Below are 16,805 nucleotides of genomic sequence, written 5' to 3' on the forward strand. Positions count from 1 at the left end.
TTCGCACCAATAGCTACCATATATGTCCAACTTAAATGACAGTGTTTGTCTAAAGCTGTTATGGCTGTATTGATGATCCTATCATTTTCATCCTTTCCATAAGAGGACAGTATGCAATCACATCTGCGTACTAAAAATGGGGGAAGAGATGAGGAATTTAACTCTTCTAGTATTGAAAGAAACATTTGAGTTTTGCTGTTGTAAATAATTTTTAATAAACAATGAAGTATGTTTGTTGTTACTTTTTTGTCTCAAGATGAAGTAGGTTGTACTGTCCTAAATAGAATTAAATGAACGCCAAGGACTAACCTTAGATATAGATAATGGACACCATTGTTTCTCAAGTCCCTATGAAATGGGAAACTTGAAGGATATCAGTTATGTCTCATAAGATCTTGAACAAAGCTTGAAAAAGTAAAAAAAAAAGGTTCCAGTGATAGTAACCCACCAGATAGCAATCTTCGTTTTAGTACTTAACCTGTGTTAAGTATAATGCACTAGCTTGGCGCTGTGCGCCATCCCGTCCACTGGTGGGCGCTGTGCGCCATCTCGTCCACTGGTGGGCGCTGTGCGCCATCCCGTCCACTGGTGGGCGCTGTGATTCATCCCGTCCACTGGTGGGCGCTGTGATTCATCCCGTCCACTGGTGGGCGCTGTGAGTCCCACTGAAGCGCTCTGATGGTCAAACGGTAGCTAGCTTCACGAGCCGGCGGAGCCTCCTGCGAGAAACAAGCGTACAACAAGCGAAACAACGGTATTAAAATTAAATTTTGTGAAATTAGCTTCAGTAGGGTTTCCTAATTAAGGCAATAATAAAGACGTATTGACTAGAAATATTGTTCTAACCCGAATTTGGTAGTGAATACAATTTGAGGTCTTCACTGAAGCTGCTAGTTGCTAAATAACGAAAGTTGCTGCTTCATCGCCTGTTAGCCAGCGCGCGCGACGCTGCACGTTCTGCTGCTGTTTTGTCCCTAAATGTGACGACATGAACAAAATAATATATATTTACTAGTTACTCATAACTATATTTTATATAAATATATGTCTATATCGGGCTTTGAGCCATGTATTTGTAATAACGGTGCTGTCTGGCTAGTTTTGCTAGCTATATATGTGGAGTGCTGAGTAGGTTGTCGGCTACTTTCTGTTTCTGTGTAGTCATGTCGTGTTACTCGAGTAAAGCTGTAATTTATCCTACGTTATTTTATTATGATTTAATATATAATTTTAGTCTAATTAGATTGTTTTATATACACGATCTCTTTTGTGATTGTTCCAGGTAGCAAAGCTACGAAACTGCGTTTTTGTGTATGCAGGATTCATATATTTAGCCGTAATGGTGAGTCACTTTGGCCGGTTATTTATATGTTACACAGCTGCTTATGTTGAACCAACACTAATAAACTCTTCTGATTTTATTTCATGTAACAAATATATTTTACAGTCTCGAAGATATGATTCAAGAACGACCATCTTCTCACCTGAAGGTAGTTATTTAGCAACGTCTGTCGGAGTTGACTGAATGTACAGATTGTTTCCCATTTCCCAGAATATTAGACCTCATTTTAGCTTAGTGTTGCCACTGAAATAGAGCTATACTGTAATAGAGCTATTTAGAGGAGCTTTAGAGTCCCTAGTTACTTTCTTTCCACAAACTATTATATCCAAAACTGAAAACCATGATGTCATATGAAGAATTGAGAAGACAAAAGGGGGTTTGCAGGAAAGTTCAGTTTGGTCCTTTGAGTGATAAATCAATAACAATGTCACCAACCTTTGGGTCTGGGAAATAGATGTTTGGTTATTTGTTCATATTGCAATGTATATAAGTATATAAGTAATGTGTCTTACTTGGGGGGAGAAAAGATGTGAGAATGATACTAAAATGTATTCTGTCTCAATAGGGCGCCTGTATCAGGTGGAATATGCCATGGAGGCTATTGGGCATGCTGGCACCTGTCTGGGCATTCTAGCTAATGATGGCGTACTTCTGGCAGCAGAGAGGAGGAATATCCACAAACTGTTGGATGAGGTGTTCTTCTCAGAGAAGATCTACAAACTCAACGAGTGAGTCAGAATTGCACAGTTGGGATTTTTGGTTGCTTGAGGTTCAGTAAATGATTTGTGAGACACTAGATCAGATTTGGGAGTGATGTAGATTAGATCTCCGTGTACATTCTAGCAATACTGTAGGCATATTCCAGAAAACCTGTAAGAATATTATGACGGACCTGGAGGATTTACAATATAAAGATAATTATTGCCTAGGTTAATGTGTTTGTGTGTAGCTGTATCACACCAATACAGTTAGACTTGACATATAATTATTTGGTCTCTTTGCAGTTTTCAAATTAGTGACATTTTTGGTGGGGTTGTTTGCTGGTTACATTACTGAAAAATTACTGAAACAGTAGTATTGATTAACTAATGAAGCACGTATCTTTTTGTTGTGTTATGTTAATAAAACAATTCTGCACTAGTAGTTAAAAAATTAACGCATTAGTAGGAAGTAATAGCATATTTTGTAATAATTGCAATGCTTACAGTGATGTGATCAGACATTTTGGAGGTAAATGGCAGTTGTTCATGGTAACCTCATTTTGTGTTGCAGAGATATGGCATGCAGTGTAGCAGGAATCACATCTGATGCCAATGTCCTCACTAATGAACTCAGACTGATTGCACAGAGGTAAGATGAGCCACAGTGAACAGGCACCAGGATGCTGAGACTTCCATTAAAATGGGCACCAATAATAATAGAACTAGAGGAAATACATTTTCATTAAAAAAAAAAGATAAGGTGCTTACCCACTGTCGTGTGTGTGTGTGTGTGTACAGATATCTTCTCCAGTACCAGGAGCCCATTCCCTGTGAACAGCTGGTTACAACTCTCTGTGACATCAAACAAGCCTACACACAGTTTGGAGGTGCCACAGCATGACTTGTACACGCTCTTTTTGTTTCACAGAGTGACTGTAAGAAAGACTGTTAACTGATAATGTGTGTGTGTGTGTGTGTGTGTGTGTGTGTGTGTGTGTGTGTGTGTGTGTGTGTGTGTGTGTGTGTGTAGGAAAGCGTCCATTTGGCGTGTCTCTTCTCTACATGGGCTGGGATAAGCATTATGGCTTCCAGCTGTACCAGAGCGACCCCAGTGGAAATTACGGGGGCTGGAAGGCCACCTGCATCGGCAACAACAGTGCAGTAGGTGTATCTTATGAGCTGTGTAGCTTTTTAATGGCAGCCTTAGGTGTAGCAGTGGTGTACCTGATCAGCTCTGTAGGGCAACAAGAAAGTAAGCAAATCAGGTGTGTTCTCGAGGCTTCCAGCAGTTTGCATCACTGTGACATCTGTTAATCCAGACCAACGTGATGTCTACAGTGATCACTCTTGATGAAGGGGGAGGAGTTTCTGAGAGGAACAGAGGTGTATCTCCTGGGGTTGTTGCTGGCCAGGAGAGATATGGGCTTTTCTCTTGCACAATCGCCAGACATTCTAGGTGTGACTTTTAGGAGTAGATAGTCGTGAATGTTACCAAAGGATTATATCTTTCTTTGTTTTAAGCACTGAGATGGCAGAGACCAAGTCGTGTTTGTGATATAGTTCACTCTTGTACTATGTACATAATAATAAATAGTATGTATTGTAATGTGTAATTTTTGAAGGTTTCTTGGTTTTGTATTTACATTGCCTTAACCTCTTTTAAATATTGATTCTGTACATCATGCTGTGTACTTAGTACACTGTTATTTGAGGTCTTGGCCTATAGAGGGTGCCAGAGCATTAGCAGTGTCTCATCGGTGTTCGAGAACATTCTCCGAGTTGTATCAACTGCATTCTGAAAGCAGTGTAATTTACATTTATTCACCTCCTTTGCCACATTTTGCAAATTGATGCTACAGAGGCAATATAACCATGATTTCCCCCTTCACATGCTGCATGTTGTGCTGTGAAGATGATTATGGTCATTTTGTGAGTGAATGTCAAAGTACAGGCATGTTTGTGTGTGTTGCTCGTAGGCTGCAGTGTCTATGCTGAAGCAGGATTTTAAAGAGGGAGAGATGACTCTATCCACAGCCCTCGCACTCGCCGTCAAAGTGCTCAACAAGACCATGGATGTCAGCAAGCTCTCTGCAGAGAAAGGTGGGCATGTCCCCACGTGTGCCCAGTGAGGGGGGTGGTTACCTTAGACTGGTTATTTGAGCTGGGCTGTCACTAACTCATGACAGTGCATTCATTATGCATTGAAAGCCCTGTCTGAGTCCCGTGCCACAAGCATTAAATTTGCAGCCTTTGTTTACCCAACCTGTGTAAACTTGGCAAAACAGCATCGCAGCATTTTCTGTTGTGTCCTTGGATGGTATGAAGACGGTGGTTTGGAGTTGCTTGCAGTGTGTCTTTCATACTTGGCTGATTGTGCAACTTTCCATCTGAACCTGTGACTGATGCCATGTAACACGTTTGTGTGTGTCTCCAGTTGAGATAGCCACGCTGACACGAGAGAACGGTAAGACCAGAATCAAGGTCCTGAAACAGAAAGAGGTGGAAGAGTTGATCAAGAAGCATGAAGCAGAAGAGGCCAAAGCAGAGAAAGACAAAAAAGAAAAGGAGCAGAAAGAAAAGGAAAAATAAGAAACTGACACTTCCTCTTTTCTACCAACTATACAAAGGTTTGGATACATAGTATACCACTCAGTCTGTCTGTATGTATTATGTTTTCTTTAATAAACACAACAGTTACAAGTCTGGAGGGGTCATTGCTGCTCTGAGTCCAAAAGTTGCCATTAATCAGAACTGTAAAACCAGCTTTGCTTTGGGATGGTGGAAGCAGCATTCAGTGGGGAGGTTTACACAGAGGAGGCAGAACACACTTTTAAATAATAGATCAAATCTAAAAACTTTCCATTGGAAGCAAGTTTGCCACTGCTACACTGGTTCTTTGGTGTAACAGTTTGAGTTGTATAATACATACCTTAACATGCATGAGTGAGTGTATATTTATGTTCATGTGATGTTTCCAAGCTAGTGGTTATCTGGTCTGGGATCAGGACTTGATGTTCTATACCTGTATCTACTCAAATTTGACCAGAACTAAAACTATACGTAGGGATTCTAGCAGAGCAGTTTTATATATGGCTTTATCGTCAAATGAATAATAGAAAACAGTTGAGAACCAAACAACTTTCATACAGTACCTGCTGCTATCTGAAGTCTGATGAGGTCAGTGTGGGATTAAGGTCAGAGGTAGCGCTCTCCTTCTGGATTACAAAGCCAGAAATGGTATTTCTTATGCAAGGGGCATCAAAGTTTGCACAGTGTCCAAGCAACGCTATTATATGGAGCTTTATTACATTTTACTTGGAAGAAATACCTGTAGGTTGTGTGTGATGTAACCACTAAGTGCTCTGAACGATGAAGTTAAACACGACTTCATTAGAAGAACAGCTGGTCAGACCACCTACCTGCCTGGCAACGGGGTCACGTCACGTATTTTCTCTAATGACCACCGGCGCATGCAAGGTTAAGTATTTGAATGAGACTGTATGGCATTCGTCACAGCCACGTTCACTTTGGCACTCCCAAAATAGCAAGATCAGCGGCCCTGGCGTCACGCCAACATTCTCCATGATCTGATTGGATGGATTTATTGCCTCCCTGCTTGGAGATTGGAGACTGCGTCATGGAGCACCAGGGAACAGACACTGTTCCCCAGTACTGTCCATCAGTTTTACATGCTGGCTGCTACAAGAATAAATCAGTCACTTTTTTTTTTTACAAATGCAGCACTCCAACACAGGAACATTTAGAATATCTTTCAGTAGGACTCTTGGTTCAATTTGAAAGTCTCTAGTCAGCAAGAGAGAACAATAAAATATGCTAAATCAGGATGTGTGACTATCATGAGAGAAGAGGCATTATAGGGAAAGAACACCAGACCTGCTTGTTTCACACTTTACATTTTATTCAGACAAAAGAAAAAAGTTCAAGGTATACAAGTATGGATTGTCTTTAAATGATTCTTATTCTTATTTTTTTTACTGTAAACAAAATCCTAAACTACAAAAGAATCAAGATAGACAAAAATAAAACTGATTGATTGATCCAGATAGACAAAAATAAAATCTCAGAAGATGGAAAAAAAACATTTTCTTTCTAACAGCTTATTGTCATGGCTCAAAAGGTAACTATGGAAACAAGATTATATATACATGCAGAACTTAAAGCCCCCCCCCAAACGTTGTGCACCCAAAGATGGAGCCCAAGCGCAGCTCACACTTGGTTTCCACAGGCATGATCGTGTTCAGCTCCAGCTATGGGGAATGTATCTCAATTCTTCTGTTTGTAGTTTGTCCTGACTGTGCTAGCTCAGTCTTTAGCCTAAAAGGTCTTACTACAGTGAGGACTGTAATATGTTCCTAGAGTAATCATATTTTGAAGTGAAAAAGCTTGAGCTTCGAGTGGGGACTTTCTTTGGCAAGTCTGTCACTAAATACAGCAAGACATCGTAAAAGTGTGGGCTGCATCTCGAGGATGTACCCAGAATGCACGTGTATGCGTTACGTGTGTGCAGCTAAAGTGCTCATGTCAACGACCCTCCCACAGCGAGAGAACAGGGCCGCTCTTAGCTAAACCTACCATTTTGGTTTTAGGAAGGTGAAGACAAACATCAGGAGACAAACAGGAAGTCAAACTTCAGTAAGACCGGTGTGGATCAACAGTCTGCTTTCAGTTTTAGTCTCCATGAGAGACTGGTACAGAAACAGCCTAGTTAAAAGGCCAGCGAGATTAAACAAAGGTGGAGGGCTGGGTTGGAGCAGCATGAAGGTCACCAAGTCCACGCTCACATCCCGTCCTCACCATGACATGTGACCAAACATTACGTGGGTAACCTGTAGTATTATGCTGGAATTACCTTAACTCGTCAGGAGCATCTGTACTTGTGCACACGCTACAACTGAACTGAGATCAGCTCGGGTCCTTCTTGATTCCGTTCTCAGCTGCCAGAGCTGAAGGGATTCTCGAGTCATTTAGGCCAAGCTGCTGCACCGTGCCTCTCGGCTTCAGAGTCCTCCACCGCAGCTCACCAGGCTCATCAGCCATGAATCATTCAGGTCATTAGCCTCGCTGTAGAACTGCGCTGACGAACCCAATCATGTGAGAACACTTCACTGGTGCCAAGAGCCCCAACCACCGTGCGTTTACCATTCAACGCTGTGGCCTACGTTTTGCCCTTTGTGAGTTTTGCCCTTTATATCCCAATGCTTGCCATTATGTGAGCTAAGGAAACCCGACCTCAAGTGTTTTCAGTTAGACATGCCTGATAAATATGGACCCAGAACACTGTCATGTACTGGCACAAATGAACTACAGTGACCTCATGCTTCCTTTTCCCAATGACAGCAGAGATGTAAAAGAGCCCTGCGATGCACAATAAGGAATAGTGGACAACCACATGAGGAGATAAGGACACTAAACACTACAAAATAATCTAAAGAAATCGTTCCTGTGTTGTACTACCACCCTGAAGCAAACGCCATACTGGGAAATGGCTCGCAATGTCTACAAGAGTCTTTCCCTTATACTGTTCCTCATTAACAATACCATTCCCATTAACAACGTCCTGTATGAAGCAGAGCGTACATATAAAGAGGACAGACCTTTCGGTATTTGGTGCAAACTGTTTTAACAGGACATGCTGTATGTCTCAACACCAACCAACCCCCAACTGAAAGACAAAAAACAGGCAGGGCCAACAGAACCAATCAGAGGGATGGTAAAAGGAGACTGAACCAATCACGGACTCAGTTCTTTCCTCCTCTTTCTTCATTGCTATGTCTCCATACTCCAGATAAAAGTCAGGTTTTGGTGAGGAGGTACAGGAGGGGTGGGGGTGGGAACACAGTGTCAAGTTGTAGAGGAGGAGGGCATAGGAGAGGGGGGGGCTTTTAAGAACCAGACAGCAACAGGAAGTCATTCCTCATCAGAGCTGCTGTCATCCATGGAGTAGACCATGAAGAAGAGATCAGGTCTGGCCGGCACCAGAGGGTGGCCAGGTTTCACCATCTCGAAACCCATGTAGTGAAACGTCCTTGTGATGGACACTGCAAGGGACATAAACACACCAGTCCATCAGACCAAGTCAGAACAAATAATGCCTAGATTATGAATAGGTTACGAATGAACGAATGATGAAAACACAAAGGCTATTACACAGAAAGCGAAAACAAAACTCCACATCAGACCAGTTCTGCAAGAGAGAACCCTGAGCATAATATCTCTAGCACGAGTGTGCCAACAATACAAACATCTCGTACCTCGATCCTCCCTGGTCTTGTAGAACCACACGAACACGTAGGTGACTTTCAGTCTCTCCTCAGCGAACTCCAACAGACTTGTGAGCCTGTAGCACATAGAAAGAGAAACGCATTATGACGAGACAAACGTCACCAGTGACCTGCATGATAACTCGATAAGTCAAGGCAGGTGCAGCAGAGTTAAACACACTGTCCAGAACGCTGCTCGCACGCACCGCAGCCATCAGAGGCGAGATCCTCAAACACTCGAAAAAAAACTGCAGGCGATGTGGCCCGACTTCTAATGAGGGCAACCTCATCAGCTGGTGTTAATATTCATACAAGAGGGGCAGCTTCAGTTAAACCATGATACATATGGCTGGAGTGAGCCGTCCCCTTAACACATGGGTGCACACTCCCCCGTACAGCCCCGGACCGAAGTTCTGAGAAAGGTCGTGTACTCATTTACTCATTCACAATCAGAGATTATGGACACGGACCGACCTTCACAAGCAATCGAGTAATAAAGGGAGAATCAATTAAAGGCTGTCCATGCTAGAAATCCATTAGTACACGTGCTGGTAAACACCCCCTAAATGTTTGTTTACACTTAAAGCAAATGAAGCTACTCTGCATGCGGTGTTAGTGAGAGTTGATGGTTTCAGTCAGGCAGTGTTGAGGCCACTCCTAGCTCACTGCAGGCTCCTGCGTACCCTTCTTTGCTGCCCTCGGGCAAGGCCCCGTCGGGGATCTCCAGGTAGAGGCAGTCGGCCGCCAGCACAGTCTCCCAGCAGGAGAAACGACGCTCGCTCAGCTTGTACTGGAAGTGCAGGATAGGGGGCGCTCCACTCACCGCCCCTGCCTGAGTCACGGTCAACCTGTCGTCCTAAAGGGAGGACACCGGCCAGTTCAGTGGCAGGCAGGCGAATGCGTATGCACACGTGCATGCAAATGAGTCACCCCAAAACTACCCTTATGTGCAGAAACAGCTTTTGTCTTAGTGTACATGTGTTCTCCCTCAGGTTCCACTCCATTCACCATATATTCTACTCTGAATCAAATGGAGTTGGTGTCCATGCAAAGCTCATAAAACTAGCCCTCAACCAACATCAAGTCTTGCATGTGTGATGGGCAAGAACTGAGAACAGCAGAATGTGCATCAAGTATGGACCACACTGAATAACACTAAACAGAATGCAGTTAAAACAGTAGTAGAGGAAGATGACACTGCCTTGCTGTATTAAAGAGGAAAAACTAACCGTTACATTTTATAAATGGCATCACACACTGTGATCCACAAACATGCTGAGCAAACCCAGATAATCTTGTCGAATGTTCAGTCATCGTCCTGCCACAACCCCTAATGTATGGTGTCTGTTGTCTTAGCCAACACACATCGGGGGGTCTCACCTTGTGCAGTGGTACACTGAGAGGGAGATCCCTGCCAGTCCCTCGCCCACCCGGGATCTTCGTTAGTGGGTGAGGGGCATCAGGAGCACCACAGAGGCCCTGGAGCCTTCTGCCTGGAGCAGAGCAGTCTGGAGTCCACCAGAGAAGAGCTGCACAGACACAGACACAAACACCGTCATCTGCTGATCAACACAAGTCATAAGGAGCCACGTGTTTGATAATAAGGTGCATGGATCGGTTGTGACGTACAGCCACAGCCGTGTATTTTGCCTCTGAAAGCACGCAGGGCTCCGGGCTAAAGGGCCGCGCAGGAATAAACTGGTGTTCTCCGGCAACAGAGTCACGCTGTAGCACCACTTCACACCTCCAGCACAACACCTCCCTGTACCAAAGGGACAGCTCACGCCTCAGCTCACGCCCCCTGAAGCCCCTTCCCGGATCGACAGCACTCTCCCTGCCTGCCCCCTGCCCACCGTCACTCTTCCGTCCCTTATCAGGACCTCCGATACCCCGCAAAGCCCCGCGCTTTGTTCAGAGTGTGAATGAGCAGCTAGGCCTCCGATTAGTAGCTAAAAGAGATTTGAGTCATGCGTGTGAAAACATGCTGAATACAGCCAAAAGTGCAGACAGAGGACGTGGGACATGTGGAGATGAGCTAATACGCCTGGAAGGAACTTGTCCAACCCCGTCAAATACTTGAATACCTGAATCACAAAACAAACACGGAATGATTGATCCCGTAGAAACGGCACCGCTTTAGAGACAGCTCTAAACTTCAAGTTTCAATGTGGATCGGGCTAATCTGGTCCCGGGTCAGTGGGGACCGAAACGCTGTGTTTGTTAGATACCGAGAGGAAGTGAGGACAGTGCACTGGTGTTCAGTTAAGATCCCCACGTTGCAAAAGAGCGCGTGATCCATAAACACATCTCTAAATAGCAGCAGTGGTGGTTTGGGTTACAGCGCTGGGTTTCGATTTTAGTAATAATAGTTATCAGCGTCTTCTTCACAGAGGAGAGAAACGGGGTCACATTCTCTCAAAGTCGCGTGGTCTGCAGCCCAAAGTGGACGTATGCCTGGGGTACAGTGCACCCTGCATGCCACCACACGGGCTTGGATGAATATGAGTTTAATCGGAAAACAGAGCTACCACCCTTATACCCACTCATCAGCTTATGAGGTATATTAGAACCACAAGTGCGTGCTGCCCTTAACGCAAAGCTTCCAAGAACCCACTGAACAACAGAAGCGGCCACGGGAGAATCACCAGTAAACGTACTCTGGTGGAGAACGCGTCTGACGAGTGGCGCGAAGAACGCGCCCGAAGAAGTTGCAGCTTGTTTTGGACTCATCAGAGCTAGATCGCTCTGCAGCGGAAGGGAGGGAGGGGCTGCGTTTCCGCTGCCCTGGCAACTGCACAGGTAGTCAGGGTGACCCAATCTGCATGGAGTCCACATCAAAGTAGGGGGAGACGAGGTCGACGATGCAGAAAACAAACTCATTATGCTACAGGGCAACTCCCCGTCTTTAGGAAGAGCCGAGGAGGCGGCGTCTGCCTCCGCCTTCACGCCTCTGTTGGCTTTAACTTCAGCACACCTGAGAAGCTACACTGCACATAGACGCGAATCATTCCGGGTCAAACCACCTACTTACTCACCATGGTGACACTTTTTAGAGACAACAAAGATTGCTCACTTAATCACCAACAAGGTGGTGCCTGATATTAAAGAAACAACAACAAAAAAACTTCAGTGAACAGATGTTTGTGACATCAGGAGTCAGATTCAGACCCTAGGAGCAACCAATTCATACAATTTTCTCCTGCTTCCCATTATAGATCTGTGCATGGCAGTGGCTGAAATACCAGCTTGTTTTGAAAGCTAAGACTCTTGCCCTCTGACATTCAGGCAGCCCATTCACCCACCCATGAGTGGTGCTGGCTCAGACGCTTCATTTCATGCTCCAGACAGCAACTCTGCTTATATAACCCCACTCCGAAAATGAATCAACATTTAAACCAGCTAAGGAACATGAGCATGGATCAGAACAGACATGTTTAAAGAGGGGCAATAGCCAAAGATCACGCACACACTTGGACTAAGACTGATGCCGTTCTTTGGATCCGAATCACTCTTCTAGCCCAAGAGCCCATATCACTGTATTCTTCTATACTTTCTCTTTACATTTTTCCCTATCTCTGCATCTGCGTCTTGTCTACCATCACAATGTGTGGTTGGCTTGCTGCTACTTGCTTATCTGTCTGGATCTGGAGGTCCCACAAGATCTTAGCTTTGTTGTTCTCAACCATTCTCTGTTGCTCCTCCCACTGGGACATGGATTGTCCAAGAGGCTGCTTTGCACAGTCTGATGTAATGATGCCCTTTGATTGACCTAGTGCTTAATTCCTGGCCTTGTGCTGCTTAAAGATTTCCATCCACATCCTCCTTCCATCCTACCTGTTCCAAACCTGGTAGGATCATGTGTGGTCAGCCACCCCTGCTGTCAGTGGAACATTCCAGAGGGGCTTTACCCAGTCATGGCACCTCCTCTGCCTTCAAGGTTACCCCCCTCCACCCAATATCCCATCTGTCTGAGGCACTCCCCCATCAGCTCATCCTTGGGCACCATTGTTTGGATGCACTCACTGAAGTTTCGTGTCTCGCCCTGGACAGTGGATCTTAACACTTTGTAGGGCCCTTCCCCTCTCCCAGCTGGATGTTGGATCTTGGGTGGAGTGCTCCGTGCATTGTGAGGAGGGACACAGGCAGCTTCCAGGCCAGCTCTTCTCCTGACCAGCGGATTGTTTTTGCAAGGTATCTGATGACTGGCGGGTCATACACACATTTATGGCCTTGAAAACCTCATTCAAGTGGCTCTGGAGGGGGGCTGCCTTTCCTGTGGAGGTGGTGGGATGTTGTTGCGCAGTGCCTTCTCATTTTTACGTCACCCATTTCCAGATGTGAAAGAATGTGTGATCTGACGGTGTTTGAGTGCTGGGTGACTAGTTGCTTGACTGAGTGTGTGGATGAAGGTCTCCTCACCCATAGTTCCCCTTCATTGGGATTGATGTTGCAGGAGACTCCACATCATCCATCCATGGTTTGTTCCAGCAACCCACTTACCATATAATTGTCATTTGATGCACTTGTATTAATGTGTGCATATAAATAAATAAACACACACCACATCTATTTGTTCTAATATAAACAAGAAGCACCTCCTATAACCTCAGAAGCACTTAGCTTGCACAACTGATGAAGGACCTCATTCTCTGGAAACTTTTGAGTGAATGACACACACTATGTGCATGTATATGTACGTGTTTAGAACATTCACATTCTGTAAACTTAGAATATGTTTAGTGTGTGTACCCACACACACACCCCAAATCACAAAAACAAGATAGCAGTGAGCATCATCAAAGACGGAGTCAGGCTCTCTCTCCTCCTTCCTCCCGAACCCAAAGACCAGGGCCTGAGAGGACATGCCCAGAGAGGACATGCCCAGAGAGGACATGCCCAGAGAGGAAGCTGCTTCAGATGCCACATTCAAAGGGTTACGCTGAGCCTTCAATCCACTCTGTAATTATTGGTGTTAGATGTGACGTTCACCAAGGTTACAAGTGAGAGGTGAAAGCAGAAAGCCAGGAAAAGTTCAGCTCCAAAACAGGAAACCAAGAGTGTTCCAGGAAAACAAGCTCAGCTAGAAAGGGGCCAGAGCTGCAGAGGGGTTCCCATCCTCCGCCTCCCTCGTTTGGGATGCATCCGTGACCAAAGACCTGTGATAACTTTGCAACTGCAACGAATGCTTAACAGTGCAGAGTTACTTCGACAATGGAAATTGGAACATGCGTTTGTTGTCTTCGTGTGAAGGACAAGGACTCGTTTTAACAGCGGTGTTTAGTTCTTTGCAAATGCCATAGGAACCCTTTTCAGATCCTGGGCATTTATCCAAGTCACCCGACCACGCCGAATGTGCACGGAGAAACAGGAAGTAATGTGAACTAGTAATGTGAACCACATGTCTGTGTTATGGGTGTCTGCGAAGCACTCCTGGTCTCAGGCACAAACATAGATGGCTTATAATAAAAACGCGCTTGATATATCAATATCTGTATAAATGATTGGGAGGAATTTTGAGGGCTCACACTACAGTGAGTGACCAAAAACTGTTGAATATTCTAAATTGCATACTAGGTCATTTTTGATATATATTTCTGTCAGTTTATCTACTTTAAGTAATGCCATTGTTCCTCAGTGTTGCATACCTAGAAATCATCATAAGGCTCCACTTATCTTATCGATTACTCAACACACACGTCTTCGATGCTGAAGTGTAAACATGACAAACGAATGTTTCAATCACCTGCACAATAAACGACTGTAAACCATGGGACAGGTTACATAACGGACAGGGGAGCCGATGACATTAGGTGAAGGAATCACGATGTACACGGTGTACAAACACCACCGCACTATTGTAAACACCGCAGAACCGGCCTTTACCATTTCGAGGTTAAAAACTGTTTTCGCTAGTCGGGTAAAACCATCATCATACATCATAAATGATACTGCTGCTTTATTGAAATAAACAACATGCAGCAAGTAAACACCGGCGCAGCCAGCAGCGTTTGTAGCGAATGTGTGATATTTATTGGACGTCCATCCCTCATTTTGAAGCTATTCATAGCAGGATCGTCTCCTCCATCCGCCCCCTCCTTCCTTGTAGAGAACAATTTGTTCTGTGTTGTTCCTGTTTAAAGCCGATTAATCCGAATACTACAATATACCACAGTCTGAAGACAATATTAACACTGTCAAACGGTAATCCTGCAGCGCCATAACGTTTGTACAGCCGTCCATCTCCGGCGACCTAAAACACAGCGGAGACATTTGATCCTTCAGCTGTTTCTAAACGGATCAATCACTCTTGACAGACAAAAACAACTTTTGCCCCTCGATTATTTTATTTGCAACCCGTTCAGAAAGATTTGTGAAAAGCGGCCGTGTCCCAGATTGTGGGTCAGGACACACGAGAACATTTGTCCTACACTGAAGGGTGGACGGTGTGGGCTGGACAAGTCCTGCACAACACACCATACGTTTGGTTGAAATGCAAAAATGCATTTGATACAAAAACATGGTTCAAAGTGTTCGAATGGCAGTTATAAATACATAAGTGGAAGGTGGTGCATAATGATAATAAAAGCTCGGTCCATCGGAGAGAACATGATCATATAGTGTAACTTATATGGACGAGAATATGCGCATTAACATAAAACTCTTACCTCTCCTCTGTGTCGCGCATGATCTCTTTAGAGAAAACTGGAATCCTATCTTTTCTCTGACAACCAAAACAATGACTATTTAACAGAAACTCCACAGAGTAGTTCACCATCCGTAAAACAAATGTATTCTGAGGTTGGCGCTTTCCTGAACACTTCTGAACACTTGCGCTTTGCTTCTCGGCGAAGCTCTCCGTCGCGTGAACTGTGTGAATGAATCGCGAGCAGCAGGCAGGGGCTTTAAAGGCCGCCCGGTGCATCATGGGATTTAGAGTCGTAACGTGACTATAGGAAGTAACAATAACAACTTCCAGGAAGTTGCTTAATTACAAAGTGGCTTCTGAAGATATCTAGCTAGTTTAGTCCTTACATATATATTGCATATATTATTACACACACACACACACACACACACACACACACACACACACACACACACACACACACACACACACACACACGTATGTATATATATATATATATATATATATATATATATATATATATATATATATATATATATATATATATATATATATATATATATATATATATAATGCATATATATATATATATATATATACGTGTGTGTGTGTGTGTGTGTGTGTGTGTGTGTGTGTGTGTGTATATATATATACGTGTGTATATATATATATATATATATATATATATATATATATATATATATATATATATATATAATTTTTATTTATTTTTTACTAATGCAATCCTGTATTAAATGTAACTAGCTATGTTTCTTAAATTCATAGAGCAACAACTGGTCTAGAGCAGGGTGACCTCCTCTTGGATGGTCCAATATTTTTGAACCCTTTTCATTTCTGATTAATTTAAACATGTCTATTTCACTTTTTTCTGTCCACTAATTAACTGGTAGATTAAACCAAAATGGCAATAAGTACAAAAGTCATTGAACACAATAATAAATTTACTGAGCCATATATTGAAATTTCTTTTTTACATTATGCTCCCATCAGATCACAATTTGTTTGTGTATGTACAGTTCAATTGCCTAGAAATGGGTTTTCTATGGCTGGAACAGGCCTTCTTCTGAATGGATTACCAGATTAGTAAAAGAGCACTGGGGGTAACAGCAGGGTAACACATCACTCAACCCATGGACAGTATACAGACATTCATACAGTCAGAACCAGCATGGAATTCACTGGACAAAGAAGTAACTATTGGGAATTGAAAATCTCCTTGCAAGAGAAATGTTTCATTTTGTCAGATAAAAACCTTTCATAGAGATTCTATACAAATGAAATTGCCCTGTAAACTTGGACTAAAACTTGGGTTTTAATTTTTTAACACATTGAATTTAATTCATGTGGTGACAGTGTACAGTGGCATCTGAATTCTTTGCTGAGCTCTTCTACACATTTAAAACTACACCAGCAAAGCATGAGGAAAAGGGAGCGCTAGTAACTGGCAAGATTCATTTTCCATTTTGTCAATTTTATTTAGAGCACATGAAATACATTTGTCTGCTGCTTTCTTGTTTCAGTGCGCTCAGTAACTTTCAGCTTTATATGTAAGTCATAAAGTATGTTATGATTAGAATTAGTTCTAATTTGTATGGAACCTAAAGAAATGTATTGAGTAATAGGTTTGTGTAACCCTTTTTTACTAAACAGATGAACAAGTTTGGTGACCTAATTCTGCATCAGTGAGAAACACAAGCCTTGTTTCCACAGCTTGGTCACACCCTTGCTGTGGTTTCTCGGGTAGAGTTTTCTAGATCCATCAGATCAGCCAGTGTGAACAGAGAACCACTATGGTGGATAATGGACCACACACA

The 16,805-nt window shown here is 43.5% G+C and overlaps 2 protein-coding genes across 2 annotated transcripts; one reads left to right on the forward strand and one right to left on the reverse strand.

Annotated features, from left to right (window-relative positions):
• The first annotated feature begins 616 nt into the window (after positions 1-616).
• On the forward strand, positions 617-4,746 carry psma4 (proteasome 20S subunit alpha 4). The gene is made up of 9 exons (XM_077006933.1): positions 617-754; positions 1,283-1,342; positions 1,448-1,490; positions 1,908-2,070; positions 2,615-2,692; positions 2,842-2,930; positions 3,074-3,204; positions 4,020-4,143; positions 4,478-4,746. Exons 2-9 carry the CDS (start codon positions 1,340-1,342, stop codon positions 4,630-4,632), a joined length of 786 nt encoding a protein of 261 aa, XP_076863048.1. The 5' UTR covers positions 617-754; positions 1,283-1,339; the 3' UTR covers positions 4,633-4,746.
• A 1,200-nt stretch (positions 4,747-5,946) lies between these two features.
• Positions 5,947-15,210, reverse strand: oaz2a (ornithine decarboxylase antizyme 2a). The gene is given in 6 exon segments (XM_077006934.1): positions 5,947-8,102; positions 8,316-8,401; positions 9,008-9,180; positions 9,705-9,785; positions 9,787-9,853; positions 14,990-15,210. Coding segments are annotated over 6 exon segments (648 nt in total). The 5' UTR covers positions 15,100-15,210; the 3' UTR covers positions 5,947-7,971.
• Positions 15,211-16,805: the final 1,595 nt, after the last annotated feature.

This window comes from Brachyhypopomus gauderio, chromosome 5 (genome assembly GCF_052324685.1).
Source record: "Brachyhypopomus gauderio isolate BG-103 chromosome 5, BGAUD_0.2, whole genome shotgun sequence".
Classification (NCBI taxonomy): Eukaryota; Metazoa; Chordata; class Actinopteri; order Gymnotiformes; family Hypopomidae; genus Brachyhypopomus; species Brachyhypopomus gauderio.

What these genes read in the sequence shown, in the direction of transcription:
- psma4 (XM_077006933.1), top strand. An exon ending in AAGATCTACAAACTCAACGA is followed by an intron (nt 2,071 to 2,614) that starts GTGAGTCAGAAT and finishes TTTGTGTTGCAG; the next exon opens with AGATATGGCATGCAGTGTAG. An exon ending in AGCCTACACACAGTTTGGAG is followed by an intron (nt 2,931 to 3,073) that starts GTGCCACAGCAT and finishes GTGTGTGTGTAG; the next exon opens with GAAAGCGTCCATTTGGCGTG.